The 21489-nt window shown below is 40.3% G+C and overlaps 1 protein-coding gene across 12 annotated transcripts in view; it reads right to left on the reverse strand.

Moving 5' to 3' along the window:
• The window catches only part of PRRC2C (proline rich coiled-coil 2C), a 68001-nt gene that overhangs the window by 45592 nt on the left and 920 nt on the right, over window positions 1–21489 (reverse strand). For all 12 annotated transcript variants that reach the window (XM_040073040.2, XM_058421783.1, XM_058421786.1 and 9 more), the window contains exons 2-4: window positions 6715–6878; window positions 5426–5603; window positions 2072–2178 (exon numbers count right to left, since the gene is read on the reverse strand). In XM_040073040.2, coding sequence (XP_039928974.1) covers window positions 2072–2178; window positions 5426–5603; window positions 6715–6829 — 400 coding nt within the window. In that variant the 5' untranslated portion in view covers window positions 6830–6878. The remainder of the gene's footprint in view (window positions 1–2071; window positions 2179–5425; window positions 5604–6714; window positions 6879–21489) is intronic.

Below are 21489 nucleotides of genomic sequence, written 5' to 3' on the forward strand. Positions count from 1 at the left end.
TCACTCTAGGACTACAGCCCACCCAAGAATGAGCAACTATGTAATTGCAAGCACTTTTATAATTAATTACTGTTCCGGTAAAAAATCTGCAGGACTTTAAAAGGCCACAGCTTCTACATTAGAAGAATAACATCAGAATAACATTCTTTGATTTCTAAAACCCTTGACATCATACTCAAGATTGGAATTTAAGACTTCTGTTGTACGTGGTATGGAAGCCACACATATAGGTTGTCTTCCTTGTTGGAAGTTTTTGTTGGCATCTGCTTTGCACCGATTTCCTCCCCATACACATAATGTATGCTGCTGACCTATTAGATCATTCATGAGTTTTATGAATCTGGAAAAAAGCTTTCTGCTCAGATCTGCACAGTGAACAATAATGCTTGAATGGCAAAGGAACAGCACCAGAGATTTCCTTGACTGTGTTTAAGCTACAAACCTGGAACAGCCAGACTGGCAGCCAGCAGATCAGAAAGAAATTTAAAAATTCAGACATTTTGGCAGTAATTTACTCCAACTTTTAGCTGAAGCATAAGCTGATAAAATACATGCTGCTGCTACATTTCATAAGTCTTTCCCTTCTCCATGGCCACCAAGAGGATCAGAGAAAGGTTTAGCCTTGCCTCACTCAAGTTTTACAAGAGCAAGAGGCTGAGTGACTGCTGGAACACTCCCGAGGCAGCTGGAGAAATTACAAATTCTGAGAGCCAACTTCAGCTCAGGAAAGCAGGAGCACAACAGGTGGATCCTGGGTTTTAAACGCAGGACAGCAAGCAGCTGCTGCCAATTCCCATCCAGTGCTGCTTCTTGAAACAGCAAACCCAGTGCTGCATTAATTGAATGAAATGAGGCTGCCATCTGGGCTTGGCACACGAGCTGCCATGGTAACTATGAAATAATTAGCTAAATGCATTTTGAAGCTACTGAGCCGAATCACTATTTCCTGTGTCATGGAGATGATCTTATCAGCTTCTGCAGGAAGGCTGCTATGCAGATCACTTTGCATCAGTGTTAATTCAGTTTTTGTTTTTTCATTCCACAGAAATTCTATAAAAGCTTAAAGGAGAAAAGTTTCTATATTTGACAGCAAAACACTGAACATTAAGCAGCAAGAAATGAAGAATCCAGAACTGTCAATTCTAATTCACAGTGCAAAAAAAAAGGCCCAAATCTTTAGATATGTGATGTTAACAAACTCCATATAATTTCTAAGAAATTACCTCCGTGCTATTAATATTTTATTATTTTAAGATCCCTATTCAGAGAAGAACTCAAATCTTCAACGGGATTGCGTAAACTCCATTTTATAGTCACAGAAAGCTTGCAAATCTCAAACTTAAGGACTAAAACACATTGCAGGTTATTTATCATAATGGAGACAGAGGAATTTTAAATGACCTCTCACTCTACAAGCATTTTCAAAAATCTGCTGAAGATTTAGTTCTGATCTTACATCTGCAATGAAAACACTCCAGCTAAGTCCCACTGATGGAAGCAATTCTCCATCCTTTCATCCAATTATGTTCAATAACCCTCAAAACACACCTTTAATGTTTTTTCCAGAAAGAAAACTACTTAAACACTAACACTTTGATACCAAAACAACCAAGGAATTTATAAAATGAAGGGAAAATTATTGCTGTTTCACATGTTTAAACAGAAGCACAACTACACAGGCTTTGCATAAAATGATGCAAAACTACAATCAGAATGACCACCAACTGTTTACAGCTCTCCTTCCCATGCCAGAACTGTTCATGTTATAAGAACTGGCTGTGATTTGCCTTCCTCACCACAGCCACATTGAAGATTTTACACTGCCACCATCACTTCCCCGCCAATTCAAAGAGGTGACTACACCAACCTTGTAAAAGCCAGTCAGACCTGCTGATAAATCCAGTGACTGGGGATGGGCTCATTTCCCAGCCTGGAACGTCGCTTCCACAACTTTCCCCAGGCCCAGCTGGCTTGGCCAAGCCTCAAGGGACTGCTGAGTGTGGGGGTCTCTCCCAGCACAGTCCCAGCCTGGTATCCAGTGCAGAACCCCTCCACCCTGAGCAGCACTCACCGTCCTGTCCCCCTGGTTTGGTGTTGGCCCAGGATTTGGCAACAGGAGCTGCTTCTGGAGGAGCAGGAACTGCAGGTTTTGGCTGTGTCTGCGGCACGTCTGGCTGTCTGGAATCAGAGGAAAAGCACTCGTGAATACAAGAGGGTGAGCACAGAATAAGACTGTCAGGATGGCTACTGCAAGCAAGGGAATAAAATAAGGGAGCTATGCAGATGAAGAACCAATAACTACCCTTCCTCAGAAAAGGCGTTTTCCTACCTAAAAAGAGTTGTTATAGTAACAGTTAAAAAACGGAATAAATTAGCTAATTATTTCAAGATTCCATTTCCCAAAGAGGAGAGGAATGAAAATGGCTGGGTACAAGATGCAGCCAGGCATGAACAGATTTATAGCTTTTAAAGAAGTGTATTGGACAATCAAAAAAACCAATCCATCTGCAACCATCAAATGGAATAATTTGGATTAATGTTCTCTTGCCTTGGGAGTTAACAGAGAAAGCAAGACCACCATGAACTGAGAGAAAGAAGGCAAATGCATGTCAGGAATTACCAAATAAACTGATATGGAATGCTAAAGACCTTATGAAAAACTCTACAGGTACCATGAACTGGAGCCCAGAACCTTAAGACTTAAGTAAGGGTTTCAGTCTCACCATCTTAACAATGAAGAGGCACAAGCACTCTTTTTGTCCTGTGTAAAAACCCCAGACAAAAGCCATTTCTAGTCTACAGATCCAATACTATTGTTCAATTTCTTTCAATAAAGGCTATTTCTGAAACTGGCATATTCAGGTAACTTAAGACCCAAAGCATTATTGTCTAAACCCAACTAAGCCTAACCCTCCAGCTCATTAGTAGGAATTTTTGATAAAACAGGAACTATGGGGCAAATCCTCTAGTCTAGGATCACTTTATTAGACCAGTGAAGAGAGCAGCAGTGTGGTGTCATGTCACTTAACTGACAAGAAACAACTGTAAATGCTTCAAGTAGATCCCAAAGCGATCCGAAATTTCTGAGGACTACCACTAAGGAATCAGTTCCATTTGGGATCTGCAGGGATCAACCCAAAGCACTACACAGGACTCTCAGAACTGACAGGGAACCAAATACCATCAAAAAGATCTCTGCTGGGCAGAAACACACAAGCTTGTCATAGGGATAACTAAATGCAATTTTCATGGTCCAAGAGAGTATTACAAGCTAGGAAAAAAAACAACCCAGCTCTCATTTTTTTCATTTTCTCACTTGCATCTTCTTACAGCTGCACATTTTCCAAGCAGGCTTTGAGGAATTTATGACTTACACAGGTGTACTCTGTGACACAAGGAACAAGACTGTTAAAGAAACTACTCCTTGCATTTCTCCTGTTTCAAATACAAGCCCATTTAGGTTTTTAGTTATCCAAGCACTCCCCTGCAATTATGGATGAGGGAAAGAATTCAGCTGAATTAATCAAATCAATACACAACAGCCTGCACTATCCAGGAAAGAGATTGAGGCAATACCCAGAGAATGAGTGACAACTCCAGAAAGCAGCAAAATAATGAATTTTTGTAATTACAGGGAACAACACATTCATGTGAACTCCAGTGCAACGATACAAGAGAAAAGGCATTAAACTACAGTAAACTGTTATCAAGATGTAATCTTTATCAACAACACTTTTGAGAGGAACAATAAAACACTTCACACGTAAGCTGCAGCATTTCAAGCACATTGAAATCTCACAAACACAGCAGTAGTCAAACAAATGATCTTAAGATCTGTGCAAACACATGAGATGGTCCAAATTTAGGAGAATTTAATTTCCTCATGGCCTGGGCATACACACCTGTTCCTGGGAACAAACCTCTCATCCACTTATATGTGGACTCTCAGGCCCTTATCAGAGAGTAACACATAGGAAAATAAAAACAATTTCCAGCTGCAGATAAGGGACAGCTACTTATCTGTTTGTAAACAGAACACCAGCTACTGGCATCTTCTAACACATACCCACGGAAAGGCCTGTTTTAGTCAAACAAGCTACCAGCTCAACACAGATTTAACAGGGCAAAGCGTAAGCGACCTTGAAGTATAGGGAGATGTTGTTAAAGTACCAAACAAAACACAGAAAACTGTGAAGCTGTAGTTTCAGGAGTTTAAAATAAAAGGCTAAACATAACACTATATTCCTGAAGTCTAACAGCCTTTTAGAGAGATGTCAAAAACGGGTATTTAAATGTAGGAACGTATATAAAGAAAAATAAAGGGAGAGAAAGATGGGGAAGGAAACGTTTAAACCTCATCTTTTGCTTTCACAAGCACTAGGAATATATAACCACTGTCCCTAAACTCCAGTGTTTTTCAGAACAATGTATATGAAAAGAATTACGCTTAAGTCTTGCTTCTACTTATGCAATGAGAATCACATCCTATTTTAAGTTTACACGGCAAGAAAGAACTGCTTTAAAATACTTTCCAATTAGAAACTGGAAAGTTTCAGTTTCTATTTAGCTTCTTCCTGTGCAGGGCCAGGAATTGGGATACCATGACCCTGATGGGTCCCTTCCAATTCAGCATTTCCTGTGGCTCTATGATCCTTTCATTCTATTCTTTAGCTGTACAAACATGAAACAAATCTAGCCCATGAAACTGCACCAAGCATGGGAAATTTTTATCATACAAAGCATACAAACAGTGCACCAACATTGCCACAACTTCAGTCTTGTTTGTATCACATACTGGAGGAGTCTGGAACAATAGCAGAGAGCTTAAGATTAAAAAAAAAAAAAAAAATGGAAGGCTGTAGAATTTATGGCATTCTAGCCAAAAAATCTGAAGTGCAAATATTAAGGGGCATGCAGAGATTTAAACAATCATATGCAAACCAAGAATTTTTGAATTTTCTCTGCTATACATCAACCCTAGCACAATTAGTTGGATTTTTGCATACTCTCATGAACTTGCAAGCTATTCTCCAATTTTCCTGCTGTGTTCCTTGTGGTTTCAAGAGCATTTTATTTAAGGTGATGACACCGACCTTACAAAAACATGCTGTAGTATTTCCAAGTCAGCAGATCAAAACTTACAAGCCCAAGGAAATATTCTTCCCCTCATATGGAATTTATAGGCAGACCATTTTCAACTTCAGTGTGAGGAGGGCTTTTTTTGTAGAAGTTTTTTTTTAACTATCCCTCTACTAGCAAGAGTCTTCCTCACAAGAATTCACAGTGGTGCTATTTCCTCTCTGGTAGCTATGTTGAGGACGCTCCAGTGTAGCCAATTTCCTCCCAGGTCCTGCCACTCCCAAGTTTTGGGCAAACCTGAGAGAAATGGCCCAGCAAATCAAGGCAGAGCTCAGTGCTCACTTACTTCTCTTCTTCGTGCTGTTCTTGTTTCGAAGCCCATCCTGTGCCGTCTTTAGGCACAATGTTCACATTGGGGTCGTTGCCTTTGTTCTCTGCTTTGAGGCTGGGCAGATTAGCTGGGGGAGGCATCCTCCTGGAAATAGCAACTTTTCCAAGACTCTGCAATCCATGGCGTGCGGCAACTGCGTGCCAGAACAGAAAGTGCAAGTTAACGACTCTGTTCAGGCAGAGCTACATAAAAATGTTTTGTAAGAAAGACAGAAAAACTTAAGAGTGTTAGTAATTAAAAATTTAAAATGCTTCAGAATTGAATGCTTAAAAAAAGGGAATTGAAAACACTTGGTTTGGGAAAACCTGAGTACATTTTGAGTGGTGAGTCATTACGGTTAGCCTGTTCCAGAGATTAAAAAGAATATATGGCCCCACCTTTATAAAAAATATTCAGTGACAGAAAGCTAAAGAAGCCATTTACAATATGATGTTATTGTCAAGCATTATTCTCTTGCTCTTTTGGAGGTTAATGTACATTGATGAGTCCAGGAATACCCCTATACATCCAGCCCACTTCTTTTCAGCTGGCAGATGCTGCCCTTGCAAAAACATTCCTACAAATTGTATTTACTCCAGACCACAAGTATGAAGCTAATGCACCCCACAGGAGATTCAACTTACCAAGTAACCAACTCAGGGAACAGGCATAAGTTACTGCCCTGGGTAAGCCATCTCCTAACAAACAGCTCGGTTTCAACCTCTAAAAATAATATTGTAGGCAACCTCAAAAAGCTTGGGCATGCTTTTTCTCTTTTACACACAATTTAGGCAACTTTGTCTAGTTCAAAACTTTCAGAACATCATTTCCCCCTGGCTCTCCATTCAATGACTCAAGAAAAAGCAGGCTCACAGCCACCTCATTTGAAATATCAGTCTAAGTTTTATCCAGTGTTCGTCCAAAAATCAAAGTCCCTGAGCTGGAAGTGAGCATTGCCTTTTCCTTAATTAAACACTACCAGCATGGTAAATGTTAATGCAGTACAATGCACAGCTGGGGAATGGCATGCCTTTATTTACCCACATTCTAATTCCTACTAGACTGCAAACGCCGTCTCTGAACTGACATTCCTGTTTCAGCTAATCAGAAACTCTAATGAATGCTGCCTTCCACAATCCTTCCACTTCACTGCTGCACCAAGCAGTTATGAAAAACCATGCTGTGGTTAAGTGCTCTGCACTCTTAATTAGCATTGCAGCAATGATGAAACTGAAAGAATGCAACTCTAAAGAGAGCTGACTCACCTGTGGTTTTCTGAGTTTCCAGTGACTTTCCCTTGTAAGTATTAAACAGACTGAGTGTTGCATACTTTGTTTTTCCATCCTTTGCTTTTGTACTCTGGCCTGACTTTTCCGACATTTCGCTGGAAACTCATCGAGTCTGGTACCTCCTGTTCACTCCTCAAAATCTGCTCGGAAAGAAAAACAACAGAAAAATAAAGCAATTTGAATAGAAGCCAACATTTAAGTCAGAGTTCAGAGAGCAGAAGTGGACAGCATATTTAACACCATTAGCACTGTTTCATTTAAACATTCTGCAGGATGCCAAGGAATGCATTAACTCCAGAAACCTTATTCTTATGTAACACCAGGAACTCCAAAGTATTTCTGTTTCTTCAATATGAATGTCACAAAATCAGGAGGGTCAGCATTTAATTAACATCTAACACTGCTAAAGTGGTAAATACAGTCCATGATTTCACTAGAAAATGAATAATAAAATCCCAATCCCAAACCCCACAAACACGCAGAATTTCCACCAGCAGCTCTTTCCCCACTGGGGATGACCTAACCCACTCCTGAAGCCAAGTGCTGAGACACAATTGACAGTTATTGCAGTACAGTATTTCTGGAACTTGCTTCTTTTTTTTCCCAATTAAAACCATCATGGACATAGCAGACAGAGACACTAAATACACAGAGTAAGAATTTTTCGTTTGTCAAAACCAGAACACAATATGCTCAGACAGGGAGAGTGAGACTTCCTTAAACTAAGAGTTGCACTATTCTTCCTGCAGCAGTAAATTACAGGGCTGTAAGAGCAGGTCATTTCTCTTCTCCCTCCTTCTCCCAGAATAACAGGCCTTGAGAAAAAGAATCCAGTAATTAACTGTGATACTTCTCTAGCAGTTCTTGGAAGGAACTTGCAGAGTCGCTGCTCATCACCAGGCAGGAACACAAGTGAGCATTCACTCAATCAGAACATCATTCTAAAAGCAGACAACAAAAACCAAGATATTCTGCTCAAACCCTTCAGTGATCAAACTCCCATGTCAAACTCAGAGCTGCAGATCTTCAATGGGAACTTGATTCACATGCAAGGTCCTCAGAGTAAGAAGACCCTGCAAGGACAAGCAGCCTAAAGAGCAAAGCACTTACTTGGTCATGACAGACATTTAGTAATGTCAAAAGACCATGGAAATTTCATTTACATAGGTATGACAACATTCTCATCCTTTTTTGCCTTCTACCTCAATTCACAAGCCATGACAGATTGAAAAGCACTAAAGATGGCAAAAAACCTTGGGATGGTTCAGCTTGAGCATAACTTGGGCCAGAAGCTCTTCTATTACAAACCATGCAGACTGCTGCAATGGGGACAATCTCCAGCCTCGTACCGGGCCGCATACATTGCCAAGAAATATACCCTCCCCTCAGAAAAAGACAGCAACTCCCAGATTCTTCTTCCAGATTAGTCAGCATTTGGCTATTTCAACAGCAAGTGTTACACCAACAGTTGTTCTATGTGTCATCCAAAAATATGAAATGCGGGACGGGAGCAGGGTGAGCCCAGCCCACCGAGCAGAACAGAGCCGGGCTGAAAATTACAGCTCTGGGTAAGCTGTTTGCACTTGAAAGAGCGTGTGAGCATGGTGACTGTGGTGTACGACTTGACACAGTTAAAGGATCACCTGAAAGCTGGTTTGCCACCCTGTGCTCCCAGCAGTTACTGCCCAGGGCCTTCTCTGATGCTCCAGGATGATTGTGGTGGACTCATTATCATAAATACGAGGCTGGGAACAGAGAGGAACAGAGGGGTCGAAGGGACAGAGTCTGCCGGGTTCTTTCACAGATATCTTGCAGAACACCTTATGGCAAACTGAGTGTCCTTACAGAAGAAAAGGCCAATGCAGAGCCTCATGTCTGATCTAGAATCAACCTGATAAACGAGTCTGCCTGGATTCAGGTCTCCAGACAGGCTGAAAGCAGCAGTCTGGCCATGAATAATACTGATGGGCAAAGCTTGACATGTCCAATTGCAAGTAAGTACTGGGGCAGCCTGGAGAGTGAATGGTTGCTTGAAATCTGCTCAGCTGATAACTCCAAAGATAAGCTTGCCTAAATTCAAGTATTAGACAGGGTGGGTTTTTTTTTCCTGTAAAGATATTTGAGTAGTGAGCTTTGGCTTCCAGTGAAACCTTGCAACCTCAGTGCAGTTTTTTTGGGTACATGAGTGACAGCCTAGCAGCCAAGTCTGTGGCTGGAGCCTAGATCATGTATTTCTGATAACAAGTCCACCACAACCATCCTGGAGCATCAGAGAAGGCACTGGGCGGATAACTGCCAGGAGCACAGGGTGGCAAACCAGCTTTCAGGTGAGCCTGTAACTGTGTCGAGTCTTACACTACAATCACTACACTCACACATTCTTTCAAGTGCAAACACTTCATCCAGGGTTTTAATTTTTGGCCCAAGACTCACCCCAGCCAAGGAGCTTGGAAACAAGAAGTAGCTTCACAATGGCAAATAATCTAGAAACTGGCAAACAAAACAAACAAACAAAAAAGACATTCCTCAGTAACCTGACTTGCACAAAACAAATAACTTCAATTAGGCAGGTCAATATATACAACAATATATAATATACATTTTAAAGTACATTTAGACCTGATATTGGTTGCCAAAGAAGATATTCTTGCAAAATTAGACTTTAGACCAGGTACTCAAGCCAGGGACGACAAATCCTCCCTCTGAAGAGCCCATGTGGCCTTCGACAAACATCCTGCCGAGTCACACATTAAACAAGCACTCATTGCCATCTGACAACAGTTATGAAGAGATAGCTGCATGATTTTGAGCCATGTGAAACGATCCAGCTCCAAGACCTCTGTCTTTTCATCCAGACTTCAGCTGTGTATGCTGCATTCCTACACCTGAGCACTGGAACCACTCCCTCTGCACAGAACCACCTGAGGTGGACACATTTAACTCGTGCATATAACACACAGGTGAGCACTTTGCTCCCCAGGTGATTCCCAATTTACCCAACATTTCCATATTGTGTTATTATAGTCAAATCCTCCCAAGTGAAGCGCTGCTGTGCAGCAACACGAGGCAGCTGTGTGCACCTCTGAAAACACACACAAGATGTCAGAAGCACTTTCCAAGCTCAGTAAGCACCGTGACAGCCAGCAGGACAGGAACAGCATAAGCCATAATGGCACTTGGCAGGGTTCACTGCACTATTAAGAAATTTAAGCAAGTCAGCTGTTCATTCTGAATAATTACAGTTATATTATGCACAACTACGGAGAGCACAATGCTCCCAAAATTCTGGAGCAAACATTTACTTTTCAGCTGCTCTGCATTGTTATTAAGTAAGTTAACTGAACTTCACTGCTTGAAGATTTTAGGGTAAAAATTATTACCGTAATTTCTGTACCAGACTATTTTTTTTCAGACTCCAACTGGTTGACTTATTTAGATCCTGCAAGGAAGCTTGTGTACAGAAAATAGCACACAAAGTAGCTGCCACAAATTCTAAATATCCTGGTCTCTGTAAAGGAACATTTACTTGTATCCTCTTAGACATTTAGAACTGCTGCAAGAACAAACTGAATGCAATGGATTCCAGACTGCAAAAACATGTTTTTAATAGTAAAACCCCAGCCAACAAAACCCCACACGTCACACAAGCCTCTTCTACTAAATTCCTAGCTCTCCTGATCATTTCAGAGCTCACCTCTACGACTTGTTCAGAATTTAATGACATAACTTATTACATCCATAAACTTTGCAGAGTGTTCCATTAGGGCCAAGTGCAGCCTCAAAAAGGTGTCACCTCCACTTCAGAAAAGTTTTACTTAAACAAGGTAAAAATATTACATATTTTGAGGTCACTTTTGAGGATTGAGTGGTAAGAAGCATAAAACATCTAACAACTCCTCAATTCTTGTCAGACCCTCTCAATCCATATTTTTTACACTGCACATTTAATCCCCTACCTAGATAAAAAAGGTCTGATTTTTAGTGTAACAGATCAATAGATTTCTTCAGCATTATTACAGCTAGCTTTAATACAGTTCTCTCTTATTAACCCCACACCTCTTTAGCCTACAAGCACTCCATCAGAACAGGTTACCTGTACAGGAGCTTCCCAGGATTTTGAAGTCTTAAAACATTAAAAATACTGGAATAACTCTCAATTCCTATTCAATGCAGCAAGGATATCTAGTCCCTGTCACCTCTTCTCCAAGGGCTGTGTTTTGGCCAAATTTGGAGAAAAGATGCACTGGAATGACTTAAGGCAAAGTGCACCATTCAAGACTCAAACCAGATGAAGATTTGAACTCTCTGTGCCTCAACTGCCCGTCTGTAAAGTGGGAAACCCTACAAAAAATACTACATGAAAGTTTATTCATAACTGGGACACATTATCACCTCTTTCAAAACAGAAACCAAGAAACCAATCCAGAAAGAACTTTCATACACTATTTTAAGCACACTAAAAGTAGTTAAAGGGCAAAAACCATCATATACAAATCTGTTATTTGTATCCAGCCATAGCTTCACTTTTCTAATAATAGCTTTGTTTCTGGGACACTGAACAATGTGGTTCTGGTAATTTCTGGAACCAAATACAGCTACTTAAAGAAATAAAATTAAACTTTTTTTTTTTTTTAAACCACATATTCCATTGGTTTTAGAGGCAGATGCTCCCAAATCAGTGTAATAATAATAATAATAAAATAAAATCACTGTACATAAAAACGTGCCATTAAAAATTTCAGACAGTTTTCATTTCAACTTTAAGTCTGGCATATTTAGATTCGAGAACTGAAGAAACTGCCCTCTACTAACTTTTGAAAAGCAACTGTGTGATCTTCAGAAAAGACGCCAATTTAAATCCATTACAGAGCTAGAATGCCAATTTAAAACAAAGAAACGGAGGATACTGGAGTCAAAGTACTTGGAACCCAAGAAAGCCTTTTTGGTCCTTTTTGTAACCCATTCTCAAGGAATCCTATTACTTGAAAAAGACGCTCCGAAATACTGTGCAATTACTGAATACATGGGGTTTGGATGTGGTTTTGTACAGAGAAGGTTGCGCACAAATAAAAAACCAGAATTAAACATCCTGACTTCACTTCTCTGACATGGATGTTTACAAACAATACACATCAACAATCTCTTCTTGATAGCTTTATACTTTCAACATTTTTAGCCCAGTTTTTATTTACAAAAACTTAACAACAAACCAAGTAAACAAAAGTTTAGGCCATTTATCCCACTATTAAGAATTCTTAAGAACTTCAACGCTACCAGCTTAATATGACACAAAAACAAGCTTGGAGAACCTCCAGTAACACTCAGGTAGCAAAAAGTCTCTGTCAAAGCTAAGTATCTAATATAGCCTCTCAAATCAGGATTTCCCTCCCCTCCAAGAGCCACTTGCAGCAAGGTTTATTATCAAGCAGACTGCTGCTAAGCAGGCTGAAAATTGCAGGAAAACTCTGGGGACTCCAAGATTGTTTTTCATGTACCTCCATCACAGCTCTGTGACCGACAAGAAGAGAAGATCTTCAAATCTTTAAAGAGTTCTTGGGTACATCTCAGTACGATTCATTCTTGAACAAGACTTAAACGGGTTTTATTTCCTTAGAAAGTCTCGCTAACGCACTTTTCCATCTCTAGATTTTGAGCTCATTGGTTTCCAGCACAGCTTGAACGAGGGTACAAAGCACTTACTGCATGGACTCTATAAAATCCATGGAGATTGACAGCCAAGTAGGAAAAGAAAACCCTTTAATCATCATCTCTTCTGTACCCATCACCTCAGTGGGAGAATTGTAGGATGGGCACAATCTACAGAGGAGCTAATAACCACCAAATGGAAAAGAAATCAAAATTAGTTTGGCTCTTCAGAACCAAGACACTCTCTCCTGAGAGAAAGCTGTAGCAAAGCTGGCATTGCTAGTTCAATCATTCTTCAAGTAACTCCTCTTTAAAGCCCAAGAAAATCTTTCCAAAATAGTACCAAAATGGAGTATCTCAAGTGCAAAACACACCATGACACCAGACAGACATTTTAGGGCATTATCCCCCACAGATGCATCTATAAAAATGGAGTTAGTGGATGCCAGAAATGAGCACCCACAAATATGTCTGCATCAATTCTAACAGACATCCAACAACAGTCTAAACAGAGTTCCTAAGCTAAGCAATGAAAAACAACCCAAATTAGCCACCCACAAAAAAACAGTCTCAAAAACTAACTTCACCACTAAGCACTTTGAACCAGCAATCTTTGGAGCAAGCAAATCTGCTGCCTTAGAAAGCCTGCATGGCAGCTTGTTGAACTCATTTTTGGGAGAAATACAAATCACCTAAACCCTGCCTTTCCAACAGGAAAATCAGCAACAAACCACAACAGCTCAGGGAATTTTTGTTAGGAGCATTTTACAACTAACATGGCACTAACCAAACTTTTAGGATGCATATTGCAGAAAAAAATTATCTGTCAGTTCTAATTTTTTTTTTTTTTTGAGAACAAAAGAAAAAATAATTTAAAACCCCACAGATCCAAGTTCAACAAACCTCAAATTTGTCTCTATCCATAGATTTGAATATAGATTTAACTGTATATGCATGAATATTTCACAGAAACTATATTTCTGTGGAACAGCCCAGCCAAAAGAAGCTCCATCAGTAGGATCAATCAGAAGCAGCATGACTTAAATGTGTCCACATAACAAGGGATTAAAAAGGCACAGACAGGTTAAACTCACACTGGCAATAAAACTGTCAAAAATGCACTGAGTATTCTCATGTGTCACACAGCTGCTTTCTTTCAGCTAAAATAATTTCTGGTATTTTTACTGCTTAGGAAATCTTCTCCTTTTTAGGTGACCTCAGGTAACAGAGATTCTGGTCCCATCCCCTCCCTTCCAAGCCAGAATGATGCCAGTGCCGCAATTTAAGAACTCTTGGGGGGAAAGAAAGCAGTTTTCATTTCACTCAGTCAATTTTTTTTTTTTTTTCCATGTTTATATTCAAAGCATCAAATAAAGCTGTTCAGCAGCCTGGCAAATACTATCTAAATATTACCTAGGACAATGCAGTTATCCAGGAATTCAAGGCTTTCAGTTTTTCCAATGTTTTACACCAATGGCCTGATTCTGATCTCCAGCTTTCTACTGGGTAAGGGAAGCTGTTCATCAAGTTACTTCTTATATTTACTTCTGGCCTTTTACAGGGAGCAAAGGAGATAATTTAGAGATGCACTCAAGCATAAATATACCTATTCTTAAAACAAAATGCTTAAAGTAGGAAGTTCCTTCCTAAAAAATTTTATTCAGTTCTTAATTACTGCACCTGCAGAAGACAAAATTCCCCTGTCTGCTTTAGCTTCATAATTAAATACTGTTATTTGTATTTTAATGATGACTTTACAATTAAAAGAGGGATTGATTTAAAAAAAAATCAATTTTCAAAGTGGAGTATCAAATAAGGTCAAATTAAGAAACTCCCTTCAGTGATCTTTGTGTCTGGCAATTCTTTGAATATCCAGAGGTTAGACAATGAGAAATGGTACAAGTATCACCAGAGTGTTTTAACAATAGCTCTTCTACCATTCTGAACTGAACACCCAACATCTGCCACCTCCAGCTGCAGTACTTTTAAGTAAGTGAGATTCCTAGAGAAATCTTACTCTAGTTAACTTGAAGAAGTGAAATACCTGATGTCCAGACTCAGCCTTATGGCTCAAGTCCATAGTTAAAAAAATTCTGCTGACTAGCTTAAAAGATCTAGATAGAAGTGATTTTAATTTGGGTTCTGAGTTTAGAAAATTTACTTTGGTCATTTTTCTTTTCAAACTTCTTTGCAACATGAGGAATAGCTCCTCAGGCTAACAGACTGATGGAATTTGCAAAAATCAAATACTAAAGAGAAGGGACTTAAAGGTTGAAGTTGTGAAGCTGATTGCACAGGCACCATAAAATCATGAGGATCAGAAACCCTGGATGTGCTACTAGACCAAATGCACCCTGGGTTCAGCATTCCCTCCCACTGGAATGGTCCACACTGATCCTGGTAGAGGCACACCAGCCTCAGCACTCCAGCACACCTTATTCTGTCCGTCCAGTCATAATTTTTTAAGGCTGCATTAGTCCCAGAGAGCTTCCCACTGCTGATGGAGGTGATGTGGAATCAAGTTTAATGAAATAGCCCTCCACATGTCTGCTTGCAGACTCTAAAGCGTAATGATGATCAGACGTGTCCAGTTCTTTTCAGAGTGATTCCCAGTTCAGGTTGAGGCATGGCAATGCAAAACAAACCTTATTTCTCACTGACACATGAATAAAAAGCTTCTGGAGCCCAAAAAGACTACTAACAGCAGAATGAGAACAGCACAGTGGAATACAGTCACTGGTACTGCAAGCATCCAGTTCATTTTCTCATTCGTTCTACACAAAGCAGACCAGTGGAGAGAAAATACCACAACCACTGCTCGAGTGCAAACGAGGATTAACTACCAATACCTGTATTTGAAGCATTCCTTCAAGTGTCAGCCCTTTTCAAATTATCCAAGTCTCTTTGCCAGACAGGATTTTTCAAGACATTCCAGTAAAGAGACGGAAGATGCGTGTCCCACCTAAGTCAGAGCCACTGGACAAAGCACCAACCCAACACAGTTATCCCGGCCACGTGCTGGCAATCCTCAGACACAAATCACAATTTAGATGTTTCACTAGATTACCAAACCTATTGCAATTAAAAACCTATTCTTTTCTGAAAACCTAACATCCCAGATTTCTCTGCAGGTCACTTTTAGAACAGGCTGTTATTTCTTCTTAGCCTGACAATGTCTTTACAAGCCTTTTCTGACTTCTTTGACATCAAACATTAAGCAAATTTTTTGCAAAATAGATTTTTGATTTTCTCATTTCATGCAGTTGGTTAAGAAGCTTTCAAAAACTGTAAATTTTTAATTGAGGCATGAGTTTTGAAGTTCTGGAAGGAAGCCAGGGCCAGAAAAAAACCCCTCAGTTTCTATAGAATTAAAGAGCATCATAATGATATGTGTTCTCATTATTTCTGGGAACAGAACAATGTAAGTGCTTTCGCCCAATTAGCTTTTCAACTTGCAGATGCCAAATGAGACTTATTTTTAAGATTTGCAAAACCATTTATTAAAGAAATTTCCATTATTTGGAAGAATGAGAAAACTTCAAAGCTCACAAAACTGCATCGCTGCCTATTTGAGCTCAAGATAAGGGAATAAATTAAGGCAAATTCTTGAAGAAACAAGCTGTGTACCTGCTATCAAAGTGCAGCATTCAAACAGCAGCCTGGTAGGCAGCACTTTTCTCTGAATACAGAACTACCATGACCTGTCTTACCTGTCAGAAGGATTTTTAAGTGAAAAAATTACACCTCTTCACCAGGCTCCTTAATAGCTGATTTACATCAGCTTATCCAGACCACAGCAGCTCTCTGTAAAGGCATCTGTTAATAGTTAGGATCACAAACAATCCCTTAAAAAAATTACAAACTCAGCAGACGGTCACAAGCACCACTTTGTTTCTTGCTCAACTGAACCACATCATCCAGCAGAAGGCTGGAAAGGCAAAAATATCAGCAAACCTTCCTTCTCCCCACACACAAAGTGACATGGGGAGTGTCCTCCTTGGTGGCATCCTGAGTAGTGGCTGCTGTGTCAGGCTGAGAAAAGGGAGACAAAAGACAAATCCATGGTGGGGCTACAGCAGCAGCCCCAAACTGCTGACACACCTGACTCCAGCGCAGGCCAAGCAGTGCTCAGGATCTGCTCCTCTGCAGGCACTGCCTGAGGGAAGTTACCAGGAACAACAGCTGAGGTGAGCAGGAGCTGACTCCTGAAGTCGGTCCCAGTGACAAGCTGGTGCAAAACACTTCCTTTTAGGAAGCTGATGAAAGACAATCAATAGGTACATGAAAAAAGACCAGATTCCAAACAGATGAGCAGAAGTTGCAGCCATTTACAGCCAATACTCATCTTTCCACTGTTTCATTTTCCCCTTTCACTTTAATACTTACTGCCAAAGCCCCTTTATTACAAACCCTGACTGAGCTGCAGGCACATTTTCAACCTTTCCCACCCACCCCATGTAGACTTGGACAGTGGAAGAGAGGAGGACAGATTAGGACAAAAAAGTTAAACCACTCCTTTGCTGGGAGTAACTCAAGGAAGCTCTTCAAAACTTCCACTTCCTATTCCTTTACCCAAATTCCCAAGCCCCACTAAAATAATTATTTTTTCACAGAAGAAAGTGACACCTTTTTTCAGTGTTCTTCCCCAGGAACAACAATGCTGAGCAGCAGATTTCTCATCATGCTTTTCTGTTATCTTTAAAGTATCCCTAACCTCAACTGCAAATAAGTAAAAATTTTTATACATAACTTGTTTTTCCAAAGCCATTATTCGTAAGTTAATCCTTAAATAAGAAATAATTACATCTAAGTGGTTTTATTTTGGAAATTTATCAGAAGTTGCTTTGAAATAATGTTCAGGCAAGCTCCTCCGCCAATGAACTCCTCCAGAATACTCTGACAGTACACAGGAACCACTCTAGGGCTACATCCTTAAGGACTTCCCCTCTTCTTTAGAACACACATGCCAGAATTAATCCCCTTTGCCAGATTTTTCCCCAATTCTTTTCTGTTTATCTTCTCAAGGTATTTTTGTTGTTGAAGGGTCCAGCCTGAAGATGGAAGCACTCAACAGTAGGAACCTACAGAATTCAGAGCTTACATTGTAGAGTCTTGTACAACCCCACCATTATTAAAAAAAAAGCTTAGAACAGTTACTCTAATCAGTTATGCAATGACTTAAGCTACTTGTCACTACATTCAAATGTCCCACCTTGCCCTAATTCTTGGCTGTCTGTTACTCCTATCATATTCCTAACCTGACTCATGTACATCAAAAATAAACAGAATTTCTCCTCTGTATTAAAGAGATGTTACAGTATGTTTTGAAGGTTTTTAAGACAGTCCCACTGTGGTAGTGAGAGCCTAGGCTGCCAAATGCTTCAGCCTGTATCACGCTGACAGCACCAGTAATAAATTTCAGTCTATAAAGGTGGCAGAAATTGCTCCCTGGTCTGGTCCAGCTTGGAGAGAGCTCACAGCTCCTCAGAGTCTCTTTTACCTGCTGCCCATTATCCTCTGGATCTCTGGTTACACGCTTTTTCCTGTGACTCACTAATTTCCTGGAACACACACATCTCCTTGTTCACTGAAGAATGCTCAGCATGGAAGAGATGCAGCTGCCAACATCACACTGACAACAGCTCTGGACAACACCAGCTAATTACAGTAAGGGTCGACTTCAGATCTCTGCTTTAAACTGGACTAGATCACAAAAAAAAGGGGAAAAAAGAAGATGAGAAGCTAAATTTAAAAAGCCTTATCAGCATAGCCAGCTTCATGCATCTGTCTCTCAGCACTACAGAATCCATTTTCAATGGAAGTTAACTTGCATCTGCCAAATGGCTGCAGATGAGGTTTAACATCTTCACTCACTCTTGGCTGTTTATTCTGTGCAGATACAAAAAATCCTCACACGTCCCTTGACACTTTGCTTTCAAGACGCAGTAAATAATTCAGGCTCAACACATTATCAAAATACTTATCAAGGAACTTTTTGTTATCCAAAGCTCTGGGTGTCCTACAAAGCTCTGTCCATGCTGGTAGCAGCACCTGTGGCATGAAAAACATCTCTTAACCAAGGTGACTCCAGCAAAGCGACCACTCAGAAATGCCACAAGCCAAAGGCAAGCTTTTCTTGCTACAAGACATCTTTCTTGCACTTGTCAAGGGAAAATGCTTTTCTTCCTTTTCATTAGAGAACTTCTGCTGTGTACCTATACAAAGCACAGACTGTCCCAAACGTGACTAAAACCCAAGCCCTGTAAATCAGGTTTTTTTTTTTTTTTTTCAAAATGAAAGCATTAATTCACTGATATTAAGACTGTGATCCTTCTGTGGAATATTTGGTGAGTTTGAAAGAGAAGTCCTAAAGCAGTATCAAGCCTTTAACTGGGAGGAAATTATTGGCTTCTCAAACAAAAAGCAAACATTGCTGCATTTCCACCTTAGCTGAAGGTTCAAATCAGTTTAAGTACATCTTAAATTATTACTCCTGCAAACAATCCTTAGAACTGTGACTGCAGATTGAAATTGTAAGTTAAAATTTATAAACAATAATATCTAGCAAGCCACGTGCTACGAAATATGACTTTTAAACCAAGGTGTAGGGGTTTATACTATTTCATGAGGACAGCCTGTGCTTTTCTAAGCACAGAAAGTTTGATCTGCTAACTTAAGCAAGCAGTGCAGCAAAAAATGGGCAGCCTAGTCACTGCTGAAGTACAATTTATAGCCCAACTAGGTAAAATTCGAGTAAGGCTGCCATTTCACTTAGTTGTCAGCTGTACATTGGTATTTAAGAGACCCTCTTCTCTCAGTTACCCAGGACTGGGTGATACCCCAGTTCTTCAGGCAGTACTTGTGCATTTGTTGTAGCTGAATATAAAGTGCAGCCATTCTGACGCTGGAAGACCCTGAAAATGAAGCCCACGTTATTTCCAAATACACATCAGTTAAAATTTATCACAGTCATCCTTCAGGCTGAAGACATGTACGGTTAATTCTGCACTCTTTAATTTTCCCGTTAATCAAGACAGTGTCAGATAATTTAAACCATGAACAACGTGAATGTTAAACAGTTTCTCCCTTTAGTATGTGTTTGCAATCTGTAACAGACAAGCTCGTTAGCATTTACTTAGAATGTTATGTAATGGCTGAGGTATTTGTAATAAAAACAGTCTATTTCTGTTAGCCTGTTCTTCATAGACATAAAAGCTGTCTTCATCTGATTTTTATTAGGACTTCATCTTCCTCCGCTCTTGATGCATTTTTTAAGACTCCTGTGCACTCCATTTTCATTTCCCCGACACTCAGAGTATTATTTTCTCCCACCTCCTCACACGGATTTCAGCTTTTATTTTCTGCACTACTTTCACCCGTAAGCTTCTTTTGTAAAACCCAAACCCCAAAAAACAATGAGAGCGCGAAGCTGAGCAAAGGAAAAACTTCCTACAGAAGATGAACTGGTTTTACCAGTAAAACACCACCAGCACTCCCGTCATTACAAGCCCAACATCCATCCTCAGCTAGTGGGAAGGTGCTGCATTTTCATGCTGGCGCAATTTTTCCCCCTCAAACCCTCCACTACCGTAGGAGCCTTTGAAGATGTCAGCCAAAGGAAGTGTTTTTCCATCTCTCAGATCCCCAATCCACTACACAAGGGCTTACTCCTCTGCAGGAGCACACTGTGCAAGGCTTTAATTCTTCTGCAAGATTTTTTTCTCCTCATTTTATCCACACCGCCCCTTATATGGTATTTAGTCTCCGCTTTCTCCCCTCTCTCCACTCTCACATCCCTGCAGTTCCTTAGCCTGGAAATCAGTCTGGAACAAAGAAATTGTATTCCCAGTACTGCAGGACACCTGGCTGAAGTCGATCCCACAGAACAGAATCCTGCTTGGACTTCCATTCTTTCTCTTAATTGCCATCCAGCACTCATTCAGACAGCCCCAAACCCACACGGGAGCTCCCTTTGGAATTGCATCATCTCTCCCTTGCTCACTGGGGCCTGTTTCACTCTCCCTAGGGAAGCAGCACCTATGGAAGGTGCATCCCGTAAATCTGTAGCATTGGACCAGGAGCCAAGTTAAAACTAGAGACTGATGTAGCTGTTCTGCCCTACAAAAAAATCAGGATCCCCATTATAGAAAGTCTAAATGAGAGCAAAGATATTATAAATTGCTACTAAACTGCCAAGACACAGAATATTTATATTACCAAGACTCACAGAAGCAGCTGTACATTGAGTTATACATATTTCATGAGCTATTATCTACAAAAGCCAAGAACTTAGTACAAGGAATGTATCCACACCAAGGCAGAGTCTGAGGTGGCAGACAGTCTCAATCCTGGCCTCCAAGGTTCTCTCCTAAGAGAGAACCAAGCTCTCACTTCAGTTTAAAGAGCAACCACTCAAGCCCACATCACCAAACCACCTTCCCACTGAACATTCATCCAGTTCAAGCAACTCCCAAAACTCTGAGATTCTTTATTCTCAAGAAAATGGTTGCAGAGTTGCACCAAACCACCAAATTAACGCAGAAAAAATTTCTCTAGACTATAGAATTAAAAAAAAAAAAAACTACTGACAGCCACATAGAGCCCCTGGCAGTCAGTATTTAAGGTCAATCCTTTTGTTTCTCATACATGGACAAATGAGATCATGTCCTGTTTCCTGCTCCTTCAAAAGCAGTTTCTTGTTGGAGCAGAACTCTTTAAGATGAGAAACCAAGCAGGCCAGGTGCCTCATTGCACAAGAAATAAAACTATTAAATTAAAAAAAAAAATTTACACCCTGCTCCTCCTGCTGGAAATACTGCCAATTTCCAGTAACATACCTATCTAACCCAAACAATAAGGGCAACATGGAGAACCGGTCAATCCTTTAAGATACCAAGTTCAAGACGTCCCACCAAAGAACAGATTTACAGAACACCCACGTGAAACACAAAAAGCAAAGAAAAACCACGATGTGCAATTCAGCGCCCAGCACCATGCTCTCATTCATGCATGTTCCCTTCCTCAGGAAGCAGGCCCAAAACTGGAAATTATCTAGGCCACTTTAAGCCTCCAAATTTTCAATCCCTGCACCCCTGGATTATGGCC

This window comes from Hirundo rustica, chromosome 9 (assembly GCF_015227805.2).
Source record: "Hirundo rustica isolate bHirRus1 chromosome 9, bHirRus1.pri.v3, whole genome shotgun sequence".
NCBI classification, from domain to species: domain Eukaryota; kingdom Metazoa; phylum Chordata; class Aves; order Passeriformes; family Hirundinidae; genus Hirundo; species Hirundo rustica.